The sequence below is a fragment of the Pleurodeles waltl genome, chromosome 10 (assembly GCF_031143425.1).
Source record: "Pleurodeles waltl isolate 20211129_DDA chromosome 10, aPleWal1.hap1.20221129, whole genome shotgun sequence".
Taxonomy (NCBI): Eukaryota; Metazoa; Chordata; class Amphibia; order Caudata; family Salamandridae; genus Pleurodeles; species Pleurodeles waltl.
This window is the reverse complement of record NC_090449.1, coordinates 623,385,193-623,401,222: the sequence shown is the minus strand read 5'-3', so window position 1 is coordinate 623,401,222 and position 16,030 is coordinate 623,385,193. Positions and strand designations below refer to the sequence as shown.

Sequence of the window (16,030 nt, the reverse complement as noted above, 5' to 3'; positions counted from 1 at the left end):
CTTGCTATCGTTTTTTTGAGTATTTAGTATTCCACCTAAATACTGTTTTATTTGCGCAGGATGCAGTTGTAACTTTTGGTAATTTATTGAGAACCCTAGTGTGTGCAGGGTTTGTATTACGTAATGCGTATGGTTTTGACACTGCGTATGATAGTTTGATTTTATTAGCCAATCGTCTAGATATGGAAAGACATGTATATGTTGTCTTCTTTGAAAGGCTACAACTACAGCTAGCCACTTTGTGAATATCCTTGGAGCTGTTGTTATTCCGAAGGGTAACACTTTGAACTGATAGTGCTTTCCTTGAATGACAAACCTGAGATATTTTCTGTGCGCTGGATGGATGGGTGTATGAAAATACACATCCTTGAGGTCTAATGTTGCCATGAAATCATGAATCATGAATCATCAGGGGGATAACATCCTGGAGAGTTACCATGTGAAAGTGTTCTGACAGGATATAAAGGTTGAGGGTCCTGAGATCTAATATTGGCCTTAGGGTGCCATCCTTTTTGGGAATCAGGAAGTATAGTGAGTAAACTCCCGTCCCTATTTGATTTTGTGGCACGGGTTCTATTGCTTGTTTGAGTAATAGAGATCTGACTTCTTCCTGTAACAGACTGATGTGTTCTGTGGATAATTTGTGTGGTTTTGGTGGAATGATTGGAGGAGTTTGTATCAATTCTAGGCAATAACCATTGCGGATAATTGATAGTACCCAATTGTCTGAGGTAATGTTTTGCCAATTGGTGTGGAACTTTTGTAGTCTTCCTTCCACAGGGGAGGTGTGGAGTGGAAGGGAATGAAACAAGTCACTGTTTGGTGTGCTGTGAGGTTTGTTTAGATGTTTGGTATTTCCCTCTACTTCTGGGATACTGTCCCCTATATGTGCCCTTAAAACCACCTCGTTGGTATTGAGGTTGGTAGGCTGGTTTTGCCTGCGATGTGGATGCCTCTGCTGTTTGAGCTCTAAATCCACCTCTAAACTGAGGTTTCCGAAAGGATCCCCTGTATGGTGTGGTGTATAGTGCACTCATAGCTTTTGCGTTGTCTGAATCCTTACGCAATTTTTCAATTGCAGTGTCCACTTCTGGGCCGAAAAGTTGTTTTTTCTTGAACGGCATATTCAACACCGCTTGTTGGATTTCGGGTTTGAAACCCGAGGACCTGAGCCATGCATGCCTCCTTATTGTTACAGCTGTGTTGACACACGTGGCAGCTGTGTCTGCTGCGTCTAGGGCAGACCTAATCTGGTTATTGGTGATGGCTTGCCCTTCCTCCACTATTTGCAGTGCCCTTTTTTGATGTTCCTTGGGGAAATGCTGGATTATGTCTTGCATCTCATCCCAATGGGCCCTGTCGTATCTAGCCAACAACGCCTGTGAGTTGGCTATTCTCCATTGATTGGCTGCCTGGGATGCAACTCTCTTCCCTGCAGCATCAAATTTCCTACTCTCTTTGTCTGGTGGGGGTGCATCACCTGATGACTGGGAGTTTGCCCTCTTTCTGGCCGCGCTTACTACTACTGAGTCTGGAGGGAGCTGCTGTGTTATGTAGACAGGATCAGAGGGAGATGGCTTGTATTTCTTCTCTATCCTGGGAGTAATTATCCTTGCTTTGACTGGCTCGCTAAATATTTGTTCAGCGTGTTTTAGCATGCGAGGGAGCATAGGGAGCGACTAGTATGTTGAATTTGTAGAGGAGATTGTATTAAACAAAAAATCGTCCTCCAACGGTTCAGTGTGCATGTTGACACTATGTATGCTGCGGCCCTAGCTAAAACTTGATTGTACCCTGTAGTATCTTCAGGTGGTGAAGGCTTAGAGGGATAGCAGCCTGGGTCATTGTCGGGAATGGGATCTGGATCATAAAGATCCCATGGCTTTACATTGTCTTGTTGCGAGTCAAACGAATGTGATGGTGACTGCAATGGTGTAGGACTGGTAGGAAGAGAGATATGCAGGTCTGGAGAGTGAGGAGGAGAAAATTGAGGAGGTGGTGGTCTCTCCTTTGGCTTTGGGACTTTAGCTGGAAGCTGTGTAGTGTCCAATTCCTCCTGAAAGGCTAATTTCCTCTTAGGTTTTAGAGGAGGTGCTGTCAAGATTCTGCCAGTTTCTTTGTGGATATGAATCCTGGCTTGCCTTTCATCCATTACTTCAAGTATTGGCTGTACTTGGGAGTCCTCCTCAGAAGTTTTGTGGCTTTCTTTGAGTGTTTTAGTAAGTCCAAGCACCTCGGAGTAACCTGCTCTTTTCGGCTCCGAAGCTGGCTTTTTCGGTATCGAAAAAGATGGTGTAGTGGAAGGTCTCAGCTCCAAAAGGGATTTCTGAAATTTCGACTCTGAAGAGTGGTGTTTGCTCAAGTCAGAGACGGAGCCTTTCGTCGACTCCAATAGTTTCGGAGGAGTGGCCTTTGTTGGTGCCGAACTGGCTGTTTGGTCACCGGGCGTCTTCTTTCGGGTCGAGCTATGGCCTTCGGGCAGTGGCATACCCAAGGCCTTATATTTCAGTCTTTGAGATGGTACAGGGGCAGGCGAACTCATGTGTTGTCCTGCCGTGACCGGTCTGTCTTCCTCGGATTCCTGGTCGGAGTCGGAACCTCGAACGGAGACTGTTGTCTGCAGGATCTCTTTGACGTCGAGATGTTCAGAGCTTTTGGACGCCATCTCGAACCTTCGTGCTCTTCTGTCCTGAAGTGTGTCTTTTTTGATCGGAGGGATCGGCAGGCCTCGGAATTTTCTTCCCGATGATCTGGGGAAAGGCAAAGATTACAGATGAGGTGTTGGTCTGTATAAGGGAATTTGGCGTGGCACAGAACACAGAATCGGAATGGAGTCCGATCCATGAGGCTTCCACGCAGTCGGGCCGACCAGGCCCGAGTTGGGCGCGCACACCCCAAAGGGCGAGTAGAGATGTCTCTTCCGACGGTACTGAAGTGTCGATAGAAGATGTAACCCGATCAATACAATACCGACTAAAAATGAAGCGCTTTCAAAGTTACCCGAATCGAACTATCGGAGCGAAAGGAAGCACGTCCGAACCCGACGGCGGAAAGAAAACAACCTAACATGGATTCGATGCCATGCGCAATGGAGCTGAAGAGGAGGAGTCACTTGATCCCGTGACTCGAAAACACTTCTTAGAAGAAAAACAACTTGTAACACTCCGAGCCAAACACTAGATGGCAGAAGTATATGCACAGCATGTGTATCTGCAGCTACACATGGCGTCGAAGATATATATATATATATATATATATATATATATATATATATATATATATATATGTTAAAGCTATGGTATAGTTAAAGAAAAAACTCAGTTTTAACATTTTAAACTAAACAAAAAAAAAACACTGAAAATCACCAGGTACAGTTAACTCAAATAACTATAAACTGCGCTGATCAGTCCGTACTGATTAGTTAAATCTGACAGCTTTGTAATGAGGTGACTGTCCCCGTCCACCACTAAAATGATAAATTCTATATTAAACAATAATGTAAAATGATGGTCAACCATCACAAATGATGGTCAAATTAGAGAAATTTAAAATAAAGTATCCATATTACATACCAAAAATATTTATGTGGATTACAGGCCCCCTTGACATTAAACGTTTGCACTGAATCCTGAAAATAATAATGTGTGTGCACTACACTATACAGGAAAAAAAAATTGCTGCCCCTTACTGTTTCCATGAGAACATAGTGGTAGGTAGCCTCCCTAGGTCTCGGAAAAGACACTTTATTTCTAACAAGAACTAATGGCCAAATGAGAAAAATTATTGTATGTAAGACAGATCACAGACAATAAAGGACCTATCGAATCAGTGGGAAAACAGTACCTTGGTACCAATATTCTGAATGGTGACCATAACTACTGTAGTGAAAAATTATAGACTATACATTCCACGTAACTAATGATATATCTGTCTAACAAAACAAATAATTTTGGGTGTAAACCTACCGAGACTTCAACTCCTTGCCAGTGATATTTAGCTTAGTCTCCAAACTGTTTTTCTTTCCCTGTGACAAACAGATTGAAACCACTTATTAAAGTCCACACGTTTCTAGGACACACAACTAAATTAAGAGATTGTATTCAGAATTTCTATAAAAAACAACTGTTCAACGGCAAATGAAAATACTATGCTTACTTTGCATTGCTAGGTCAGGTTACATCATTTTTGTGGAGCGCTATGCAATTCAAAGGTTGTCTGTGAATGTCTACCGAGTGGGAGGAGTGTTGTGCTTGTAATTTGTGCTTGAACTTGAGAAAACTGTTCCAAGAACGTTGTGAAACAGAGAGAAATCCAAAACCAGCCATTAGAACTAATTGTTCCCCAGTTTAGCACAAAAGATATCATTTCTTGATCCAGGCAGTAAACAAAAATGTTGAGTGTAAACAGCTAAGGTTTGACCCAATTATACCATATGTGAAGAATGCAAAGACTCTTGATATGGAGTGTGGACTCTAATGGGAGTCAGCATAGTGCATGGCTAGCCAGCAAAAAATGGTCCCATTTCCAGACTCCCTGAGCCAGATGTACCTATGCATCTCAGTGTCTAGGATGTGGGCCAATCTGTATTGCCACACTGAAATAAAGACATTTTCAATAATCAAATATAGAATCCACAATTGCACCATTTAGGATCCCTTCAATGAAGGAAAATTAGATATTTTAGGCAAATCAATTGGACTGTGATATAGTTAATCACATAAGGCACTTATGGTACTAAGTACAGAGAATTATCAAGGTAAAGCTAAGGAATAGTGTAGTGGAAATTATCTGATTAATTCCCAGAAAGTCTGGATGGTCTGGAAGATAGAACAAAGACAGTTGTTTGCTAAGTCTAGCTGCGGTGAAAACAGGATGAGCACTGTTTTTGACCCATTTTGCAGCAACACGCTATGAACCATCCCAGACCTCATCTCCTTAGAGCATGTAAATGGTTTAGTAAAATCAAACTATCCACACATGCTCTGTACATTGTCAGTTTCTGTTTGAGAAAACCCAAGTTATACCTAATAACTGGATCCACAACAGGTTGCATAAATGCAGTGAGAATCCACAGATGATTAAGAAATTAAAGGTTCCATTTTGACTTTAAGTTTAAGGTCCCCCAAGAATGTGAACCAGGACAATGACCGCAAAGTCCTGCCTTCCACCAGGTTGAGAACATTAACGAACAAACGGTCAACCATTTAAATAACTGGGAAAAGCTTTAACGGACCAAATCTCATGTATCAACGGTTTCTGGAAGAGAAGTCATCACATTCAGAAGAGCTGTTATAATAGTATAGGTGAAGCTGGTCTAAATGCCCCTTCAATTGACAGTGAACTACTCTTTCCTTTACTTTACTAAGAGCCTGAAATACTAAACTTTTAGAGGTCACAAACCATCCAATTCGCAAAATCAGATAGTGACGGTCAAAAAAAGTATAAACATATTTTTCTCGCAAACACACACACACACATATATATATATACATGGCGGGGGCTCAAGTTATACTTAGTGCTGCTAACTATAACCAATTCATTTCTGTGTTTTGTTTTAGCTCACAACATTGATATCACTGAAAAATTCACCTATTAAAAAACCGTTCTTTAACCTTTGTTTTTTTCAGTAAATTACTAAGGTTTTTTTTTTTTTTTTAGAAACGAAAACAGATATTTTTATCACACCTAACTATAACATTACTTTAACCTTCTTTTTTTAATGAAATTCTAGGGTTTTTTGTTAAGTAAATTATTTATTTTTGTGAGTTTATGTATGATAGAATGACTCTATAATATATGCTGTGCTCAGATATTATTTTAGAAAATGAGTTTATTTTATTGTAACACGACAGGACATGATTCATAGTTTGCAAAATCTTTCTAAAATGTGTGTATTAAACGGATAAATATTCAACAGAAATTGTTTGTTTCCTTAGTTAGTGTAACTCTAATATCAAGACATGTCCCCAGCAATCTTATTTTTAGGTGTCAGTACTCTTGCAAGAGTCTCACAAGATGCTCATGGAACACTTGCAAGATCGTAAAGTTATTATTTTAATTGTCGTCTCTTGTATACAGTTCTTTAGCATGTTTTCAGTTATTATTTAATGCTTATATATAATAATAATACAGTATTGAATAAAAGATGGTTGGATATAAAGTGATGCTACATGAGACGCCCGTGAAAGCCAGTTGCCCAGTCTCATGCATAGACAATGAGTGGAGGCTGTACTTCCTGATCGGCTCTTGTGAACCACTCGCAAGATCATATATTTAGAATTAAGTTAATTCAACTGTTTTACTGTAATTTGGAACAAAACAGAACATTAGACATTTTGCTTCAGGTAGAACAAATTATTATGTGTATAGCAGTGAGTGGGGAGGGACTGGACTCTAGACTAAAGAACTAAAGAGGGTCCCTAGGGGCTGCAGAACAAATTGTGACACCCTAAGAGACCCCTCACCAAGCACATGACAGGCTGCCATTGCAGGCTGCGTGTCTTGGTGCAGACAAAAGTGAGAACATGACATGGCACATCCTGCAGCATGACCCCTAACAATGCATGCAATATATGTTTGTCACCCCGCCTCACAGCCCTAAGTCAGGCTGCATTATATTGCACATGCAGATATGCCACTGCTATGTCTTTGTTGATTCTCAGACACAGTAAGTGACCAGGGAAGCCATTTTATATGCATGTGCTCGACACTGGTCAATATGAGCTCCCCAGCTACCTGATGGCTTCACTGAAGAAGGGATGTTTGGTATCAAACAGCTTGTATTGGTGAACCCACACTGATGCCAGTGTTGGATTTACCAATACAGTCACCGAGAGGGCACCTTAGAGGTGCCCCCTTGAAACCCTACCAGCCTCTGGTGTGCACGCTGACCAGTTTCTGCCAGCCTGACACCTAAGACAGCATTCTGCACACCTAGAGTGAGAGCACTCGTCTCTCAGGAGGTCCAGAACAAAAGCCTGCCCGGGAGGAAGGTGTAACATCCACTCTCACAGGCTGATCGGCTGATTAGCGTTCCTAAGGCCGTAAGCATCAAAGGCTGCCCCCTTTGAAATGGAAATCTGGCTACCCTTACAGGAAAGAAAGCCGCCCTCCAGTCCAGAGCCCATTTGGCACCTAGACAGGCAGGAAAATGAACTAGTCAGGTAGGCCTGCCACCCCCAGGCTAGTACCACCTTTAAGGTGGGCTAATGCGAGATGGACACGAATTTTCAGAAGTAGCCATCTTTATGATGGCATACTAAGGAATTCTGGGTCAGGGTCATGCCCACTTCCCACAGGAAGTAGTCGTATGGGGGCATAGTGACCCCAAGGGTCAGTAGCCCATTGGCTACTACCGTACACACATCTAACGCCCCTAAATTCGGAATCTAGGGGAGTCCCTGGCACCAGAGCAGCAGATCCCTGCTGACCTGAAGAAAAAGGACACTCCAGAGATGCTAAAGGGAAAAACTGAAGATCCGTGACGGACTCGGCACCAACCTTGCCAGCATGCCTATGGACTTCAACAACTGCAAGGAAGATGCCTCCTCCTCCTCCAGCTGCTGAAACTTCCAAAACCCCAGGAAGACTGCCAGCCTTCACCCAGCACAAGGAACTCCCGTGGAGTAGCAGAGCTGCTCCCCTGAATCCTTGCAAGCACCCAAGAACCACTAAAGAGGACTCCTGACTGCCTAAACCACCACAGAACAGCACCACCGCACCTGAACCTCCCAGCCCATGAGCCCATGATGAAGTGGGCCAGGGGTGCCAATCCGGTCCCCAGCCTCTCAAGAGACAAAGTCCAACATGGTTTTTTTTCCACTGCGACCTTCATTTCAACACCTGCAGTCTCTTTGTGCGGGCACCCCCTCAACCGTGACCGCCGCCAGTGACGGCAAACCCAAAGGTCCACTGCACCTCTGCACCGGACGCCCCGGACCACTGGTGTCTCTGCATCACCCAGGCTCGTAAGACTTGAGCCCACTTGTTGGTACATCTGGACTGGTTCCACAGTCCGTGCCTGCAGCCTATTCTGTGGGCCATCTCCACCGTGACCCCCATCGGTATTGGACACCTGACGGTCCAAGAACTCTCTGCACCCAGACTGAGGAGAAGAAGACCACTGGTGTCCCTAAGCATCGCAAGACCTGAGCCCACTCAGTGGCTCACCCAAACAGGACGCCCAGTCCTACCCTCTTTTTCACAGTGAACAATCTCCATAAGAACGCATTGGGCACCCAACGCTGTTTTGCACTCGGCCGCCCACGTGCCACTGAGGGTGTACTGTGCGTGCTGCCTTGGACTACTCACCTTAACCCCAGGAGCCTGGTCTTGTAAGTTGCTGTGCTCTATCTTTTTGCAGAGCTTGTTTTTCCTCTCGGAGGATTACAATGCAGAACCTAGAAAGTAGATTGTGTCCACTTTTTAAAGTGAAAACAATTCCTATTTTTAAATGTACTTACCTGAAAGATTTTTCTCTGATGCCTAAACATATATAAAGATACCTGCTATTTTTATAAGTGAGTGTGGATCTCAATCTTGAGTAGTGTGTCTAATGTTTTAACTATTGTGTGTATTTGTACTTGCCATGCACTCCTCTGGGTCAATCCCAAGGCTGTTTGACCACACTACCCCTAAACAGCGAACTTTGGGATTGTACAGCAAGCCCTGTCCACTCACTGGAGAACCCATGCACCCTATACACGGTATTCATATACCACATAAAGGGCCAGCTTCCTACAACAGGTGTGAATAGTAGTAGGGTGTGGGAAGAAAGACTGACACACTCTTTTTTTTTTCTCTCTTTCTCTCTTTCTCTCAGATGACAGGTGTGCATAGTATGATCTGTCCAGGAATTATTCTTCCTGCCAACACCCCTCTCTCTGATAAGGGATGTACATAATACAGTGAAGGAAGAGAATGTTCTCTATGCACAACTCTTACCACGTCAATGGGCATAAATAATAGACTGATGAACACCATCTCCAGTAAGACTCCTTCCCAGAATAAAAGTGTGCGTACTACAGTATATTCAAAGATCACCTACTCCTTTCATATTTCTATGAGAGTCTCTTGAGATTGGAACATTTAAAAAAATAAGAATTATCTGTTCATCACAGTACTTATCTCTTACACACCTTCTCTGAAAAGAAAAAAAAACACTGCAATTGCCAGCCCTACCAATAGAATGTATTGCAAACTCATCTGGTCATTTTTATTATTCAAGATCCTGCAAAAGTCCCACAATATTGTCAAAATGAGTTAAAAAAAATATACATTCATAATCTTCACAGAAGTTATCCCTCGCCACCTCCACTCTAAATCTGAGGGAAGAGCATGCCCTTTTGCTGCCCCCTTATATAGCTTTTAACTTAATTTCCACAACAGCTCCAATTTTTCACAGTAAACAGTAATGACGGCCATTTAATTTCTAACAATTCTATATCACTGTTATATATTTTGCCAGCAAGCCTTCAAAGGGTTTAGGTATTGCAGCAAGAACATCTAAAACATAGGATGTGTTTAGTATGAGGGCAGTTTTCTGGGGACTACTGCAAGAAAAATTAAGTTCTGCACAATGCACAGCTGATTTTTTAGATTGCACATATTTATATTACACAATTACATGCCACATTACACATGTTTTAAACTTGATAATAATTGCCGGCGATTTGAACAGGCTTGGTATTCCTCTATTCTGTCAGTCTCCTAATGGACAGCTCTAATCATCATTTCTGCTTTAATGCTAAAATAATTTTAATGGACAACCACTGGGCACTTTCTAGCTTAATGAGGGTCATCCCTAGCAGTGTAAAAAAATTAGAGCAGGCAGCAAAAGTTCTCTAACTTGCCTATTGGGTGTGCTACAGCAAGCAGAATGTTTTTTGCAGGGAACGCTAACGATCTAGGCCTGGATCCTGATTTATTTTCCCATATATTTTTTAATTGTTAACTTAGCTTTATGATTATGCTGTTACTCCTTTCCCAAGACACTGAGCTCTTCTTTACTTCCTTCCCATCCAGTACCCTGAATCGAGTGGGGAAGAGACTTAGGGCAAAGTCAGGATGGGGGCATAGGGCCAATTAACATAAAGAGTATGTTCAAAGGTGACTGAAGAACCATGCACTAAAAAGAACATATTTGCATATCGCTACATTGTATGCAAGAACTTAGGCAGTCATTAGAAAGCACCCATTACATTGGAATATATAAGGAATACCTTTACTTCACAACTTTCTGAATTCACAGACCCTAGTTTGGGACCCTAAATCCAGAGTAATCAAGCATGCCTGGGTCCTGCAAACCCCAGACAAAGCTTCTCCCACCACTTCCACTTAGAAGGTTCACGTATCCAGATTCTAATCTGTGATAACTGGTGCCCAGCTCAGGTAAGCTTGCCCAAGATTAATGTTACCTGGGCATGAAGCTTTTCCTTGATCCAAGGTATTTTTATGGGATCTGCAGAACCCAACACTTAAAATGGCAGCCAGAGTTCACAGCACCCAGACAAGTACCGTGGACCCCAGCAGAAATTTTAGGTAAAGGGGGTCTGTGGTTCCATATATAGTACAGCGGAATCCATAATTATTTATTGATTTTATGTAACCATTTACTTTGTAGGGGTGCCTTTTGAGAGTCTCTCCACTATGGCCTTGGGGTCAGGGTCTGTCTGCCTTGCCTCCTTATATGCCCTTTTTCTTTTTTTTTTCTTTTTTTTTTTAAAAGACACAGGGTCTGTGTCCCAATTCCTGGAACTGCCACTGTAAGAGTATTTGTTTCTCTTGTGGTAGTCAGTCAAATCACTAGGATCTACAGTGCCAACTTCGGAGCCACTGATCCGAACAGAACAACAGGAGAAAAGCCTCAGTCTTCCAAAAAGATCCCCTCATTTTCATATCTGGAACCACAGAATATCCACAAATATCAAACAGCCATGATATACAAAAGTGTTAACTCTCAAAGCGAGTTCAGCAACTTCTCTGAACACTAATATCTCCAAACGCAAAGAACAGATTTACACTAACCCAACAAAAGCATGCTTTCAATGTAAAGTTCTACTTTCATCCCAGGATTAGCACAAATATATTTAAAAATTTGGTTGGGAGCTTCAAGCAAAAATTCCTATGGGAGCTAAAATGGTAAAATACATCCTTTTTCAAACGTCCTCTTTTACTTTTTTTCCTGCACGGATCTGCACCAAGACTGGCATGCTGGACCACAGCTGACTACACCAAGGGGCATATTTATCAACTATGCTTGCAAGGTAACAATCCATCATGCTGCACTGCATGAAATTGAGAAAACAAATAATGCGCTGTATTTATACTGTGCATTCCTGCTCTCAGCCTGTGCTGGTGCACAAACTGCTGCCTAGCACCAACACAGAAACCCTTGCTCCGTGGTGCAAGTGTGCCTGCGTTGTTTTTGTGCACCCTCCTGCACAAAAACAAACGTCTGTGGCTTTTTCCTCTTTCTATGTGTGCTGCAGAATGCAGTGCAAATAGAAAGAGGGAAAACAAGGAGAAATTAGCATATTTCTCCTTGTTACACCTCCTCTGGGGAAGCGTAGCATTTTGACACGTTCCTAGATCTACCACTTATGGTAATGGTAAGTGGATGCAAGGGAACATCCATGCTCCACCCAGGGAATGCCTCCCCGAAACAGAGTAACGTAAAGCAGCGACTTGTATTGCCTTGTGGCTTGGTAATGTCATTCTAGGTTTTGTGTTGCCCTTATGCCCCCTTGCGTGGTGCATGGGCGATGCAAAACCATGATAAATTTGCCCGCAAGGGACTGTCATATTTCATGCAAATCAATCCATGAAGATCATAAGATACAGGCAATGCCCTTTCAGCCGAAAGTGTAGCTGTACTATATCTATAGAATGGCGACTGACTGAGCTCACAATAATCCATTTAATCAAATAGCCTGTGCATTAGGCGTCACCTCAAGAGGTTCAGATACTGGGCCTGATCACTTAATAGGAGAGGAAAGATTAAGGACCAACCTGTGCAGATGTTGATTATTGGTTTTGTTCAAAGATGAAAATGTTTCCCTGTTCTGTTCTTGTAATTGTCGCCAAATATGTCTTAATATGCACGATTTGGGTAAATCTTTCAGCTGGGTGCCAACCACTGAGGTTTGGCACTTTTGATCAGGTTTCGCTGGTAAAAGCTCATTCACCTGCTTTGATTTTCAACCCATTTTGAGGACTTTCTAACAGAAGCAATAGAAAGAAAGATCTATATGGGCAAAAGACACCACAAATTATTGTAATGAGGGCTGAAGAATTCATTTTTCATACTTCACAAGAAAATCCTGAATCAGTGAGAGATAGTTTAAATCATCAATTTGTAGCTGCATGGACTTTAAAAACCATAACTGGCTTTGCCGATCACGGTCAACAGGAGTGACTGTACAATTAAGGTTGTGGTTGAATTTCCAGAGAATTTCAAAGCATGAAAAGTTGTACTAGTTTCATTGGGGTACAATGTATTTCACGTACGCCCAGGCCGCAACATCAGAGAAGTATATGATTTTAACACAAGATTAAAATGTCTGATCTTTCTCCTTTAAAGCAAATGATGCCAATATCATTTTCAAGGATCTTGTCTCATTCTGGTCTCAGAAGAAGTAGGCCAACGTTAAAAAAAAGTCACCTTTTGGGTGTCAAGATGGCGGTCGCACTCTGAGAGTGCTCTGGACCCCTCCGTCATCCGCCCAAATTTGCTGCGGTCTGTCATGCCAACGGCGCTGCCCCTAGCGCACCAGTGGGTCCCCTACCCCTGGGGACCAAATTGAAGTGAAAAGATGACCTGAAACTGGCCCGTATCCGTTTCGTAGCCCGTCCTGTCAAAAACAAAATGGCAGCTGGGTCCGGACCGCCTCGACGAAGCGGAGGCCGGGACCCCGGAAGCGGCCGCTCTGGTCGGGACCCCGCGGCGAGCCTGGCGGTGGGCTTGGTGCCGTGCTCCAGACGTGGACGAGTGGGAGCGTCGGAGCGTCAGCTGGAGGAAGGGCGCCGGCCATGCTGGGGTGCTGCCGCGCTCCCGCCTGAAGCGACAGCAGAACTGCGGTGACCAGTACCGGGAGAGGCGGAGACACACGCGACTGCTCTGGTCGAGAGCCCACGGTGAGACTGGCGGAGGGCTTAGAGCCGGGCTCCGGACATGTTAGAGAGTGTCGGACGTCATTGGGGGAAGGCGCTGGCCGAACTGGAATGCCACTGCGCTCCCGCTTGAACAGCGGAGAAGAACTGTGGTGACCGGTACCGTGGGAGACAGAGACACTGCGAGCCGTGCAGTGAGGCAACCCCTTGGAAGGGGGAGATCACACGCCGCCGGCCGCAGATCCCAGCGCGATGAGGGAAGAGAACTGAAAATACAGGCGGCCTCTGGGGGGCATCTCGGTACCTCGAGGCACAGACGAGGGCCGCAACACCTGGAGACAGACCCGTGACCACGCACAGGAGAAAGGTACTCCCGCTTCGGCAAAAAGGGGGGGGGGGAAAGGAAAGTGTGAGGAACTACGTGGCTCGAGGATCCAAACCGGAATAACACTGCGTCGGACACCTCTGGGCCCGGAACCGACCAATGGCCAAATGGAGAGAGAATAGATCTCCCGGATCCAGGCGAGTGGGCGAGGTGGCAGCGCAAACAGCACGCACTCGCCGACCACAGCGACAAAAGCCAGTATCTTGACCGGAATGAACGTGGCCTTCACTAGAGACACTGACACCTGGCCCTCGAGTGCTGGAGGTTCCCCTGGGTCTCAGGGGGACTCGAGGAAGCCGAGGGGAGAACCCCGAATTAATGGCCCCACAAGGGCCCAACAGTGGACGCCTATTCGCCTGCTGGGCTGTCCCGACCAGAGGAGACAGCAGCTCTTGAACTGCTGATCCCAAATAAAGAACGGTGCCCGTATAGCCTGACACACATCTTCAGGGGCCTAGCGGTCTTCTCGTGGGGGTGCCCCCTTGACTCCCGGCAGCAGGAGGCTTCACGTGCGCTGAGGCCCGAGAGAGAGACCCACTAAGATAACATAACTAGTTCCCCTCCGAGCGGCAAAATGGGAAGAGACAAAGCGAACAAACAGACCCCGTCCTCCCAGCAGAAGATTGACCAGTTCACGGCGCCGGCAGTCCCGAGGAGGGACGGAGACGCAGCCAGTGGAGGCCTGGCCCCTGATGGAGTGAATGCCATCCTCCAAGCAATTCAATCATCGCAGACAGCCGTGGAGACCAAGATCGGAGAGGTTCGGGAAGACATGGGCCTAATCAGACAAGATCTCAGAAACGCTGTGGGCAGAATCACTGAGGTGGAAAACCGGGTCTCCCAGACCGAAGACGAACTGTCCGACCTCAAAACCAAGGTGGCCCAACTCTAGACTCGGACTAGCGAGCTGCACCGCCGCGCTGAAGACGCTGAAAACCGATCTAGACGCAATAACCTGCGCTTCATTGGATTTCCAGAAGGCACGGAAGAGGACAAAGCTTCAGAATTTCTGGAGCGCTGGATCAAGACCTGGATGCCGGAACAGACCCTCTCACCGTGGTTCGCAGTCGAACGAGCCCACAGGGCCCTTGCTCCGCGCCCCCGCCGGGTGGCCCCAGGCGCCCGATGATCGCACGTTTCTTTAATTTTAAGGACCGAGATCATATCCTCAAGGAAGCCAGGCGCTCCAATGATCTTCAGTGGGAGAACCATAAGATCTTAATATTTCCAGACTACACCCGAGAAGTGCAAATTTGCCGCCGATCCTACGAGCACGTCAAACAAAAACTTAGAGCAATGCAACTTTCCTACATGCTTCTATTTCCTGCTCATGGCCGGCAAGGCCCACTTCTTCGATTCCCCAGAGGATGCTTGGGACTGGCTGACTGAGCAGGGCGTTGGGGCTCGACGGGGACCCCGGGGGCCGGCGGGTGGCTTCTACTCTGGGGTGCCCCTCCCGACGGGAGGACCCCGGAGAAGCAGGCGGCGAACCAGATCTAGGAAGGGAAGGCGAAAAGATTCAGGCGCCCCGGCAGACATTGGGACACCCCGGGCTCCGATGTGTGGGAGGGGGGGGCCTCCGGCGGGTCGCCGGGGCCTCAGGACCCGACCCGGGTCACAGACGACGCCAGCCTGAGCCAGTCTCCGGTACTTAGCTGAAGTGGAGCAGGTAAATCCTGACGAGACGGGCGGGGACGAACGAGATAATCCCCTTGGGTGTGCGGCCACTGGAGGTGACACTGCGGTTGGCCCAACATTTCCACAATACACATTTTTTGTGACTTACTTAAAGACCGTTAATTGCATTTGATCCGACTAAAGGGAGGGGTCCACCACTCCACTCCAACAGCAGCCCTTTTGGCTGCCTTTTTCCAGTTGGGTAATTGGGCGACAGATGCTTCCGGGGGGGGGGGGGGGGAGTATGGGGTGGGGGGCGGTTGGGGGGCAAAGAGTTTGACACGGGTTTAGATAGTAATGTGTTGACAAGTTTGTGTTGTTGTTTTAATATTTCACTATTGCAATTGAAATGGTCATCCCCAGATCCACAGGCTGACACCCAACAAGATATAGCAAACACACATCCCACGACTGGCCCTCACAGACTCAGGTCATCTCATGGAATGTAAATGGCCTGCTAGATAAGATCAAGAGATCCGCGGTATTCACTACCCTCCGCAGATACTTCCCTTCCGTGGTCTTATTACAAGAAACCCACCTTCTCGGAACCAGATGCCCCATGCTTTCACGGGGAGGATATGATAGGGTCTTTCATGCGGGTTTCTCCAGGGGCTCCAGGGGTGTGGCTGTTCTACTCCACCGCTCACTACCTATGGTAGTCACGACCACGCAAACCGACCCGCAAGGTAGATTCGTAGTAGTCACAGGAGTGCTTCACGGATCACCATTAAACTTGGTGAGCGCGTACGCCCCTCCAGCAGGGCTTGACGCTTTTTTAACCTCACTCCGTCAGGTAATTGCTGGGCTCCCCCTAGGGGCCACCCTGTTGGGAGGAGATTTCAATGCTGTCCTCGATCC

General features: G+C 45.8%; 1 protein-coding gene across 1 annotated transcript in view; it reads right to left on the bottom strand.

The window, feature by feature from the left end:
* Positions 1-16,030, bottom strand: part of NUB1 (negative regulator of ubiquitin like proteins 1) — a 316,976-nt gene that overhangs the window by 246,369 nt on the left and 54,577 nt on the right. Inside the window, exon 5 of the mRNA XM_069211094.1 lies at positions 3,966-4,024. Coding sequence (XP_069067195.1) covers positions 3,966-4,024 — 59 coding nt within the window. The remainder of the gene's footprint in view (positions 1-3,965; positions 4,025-16,030) is intronic.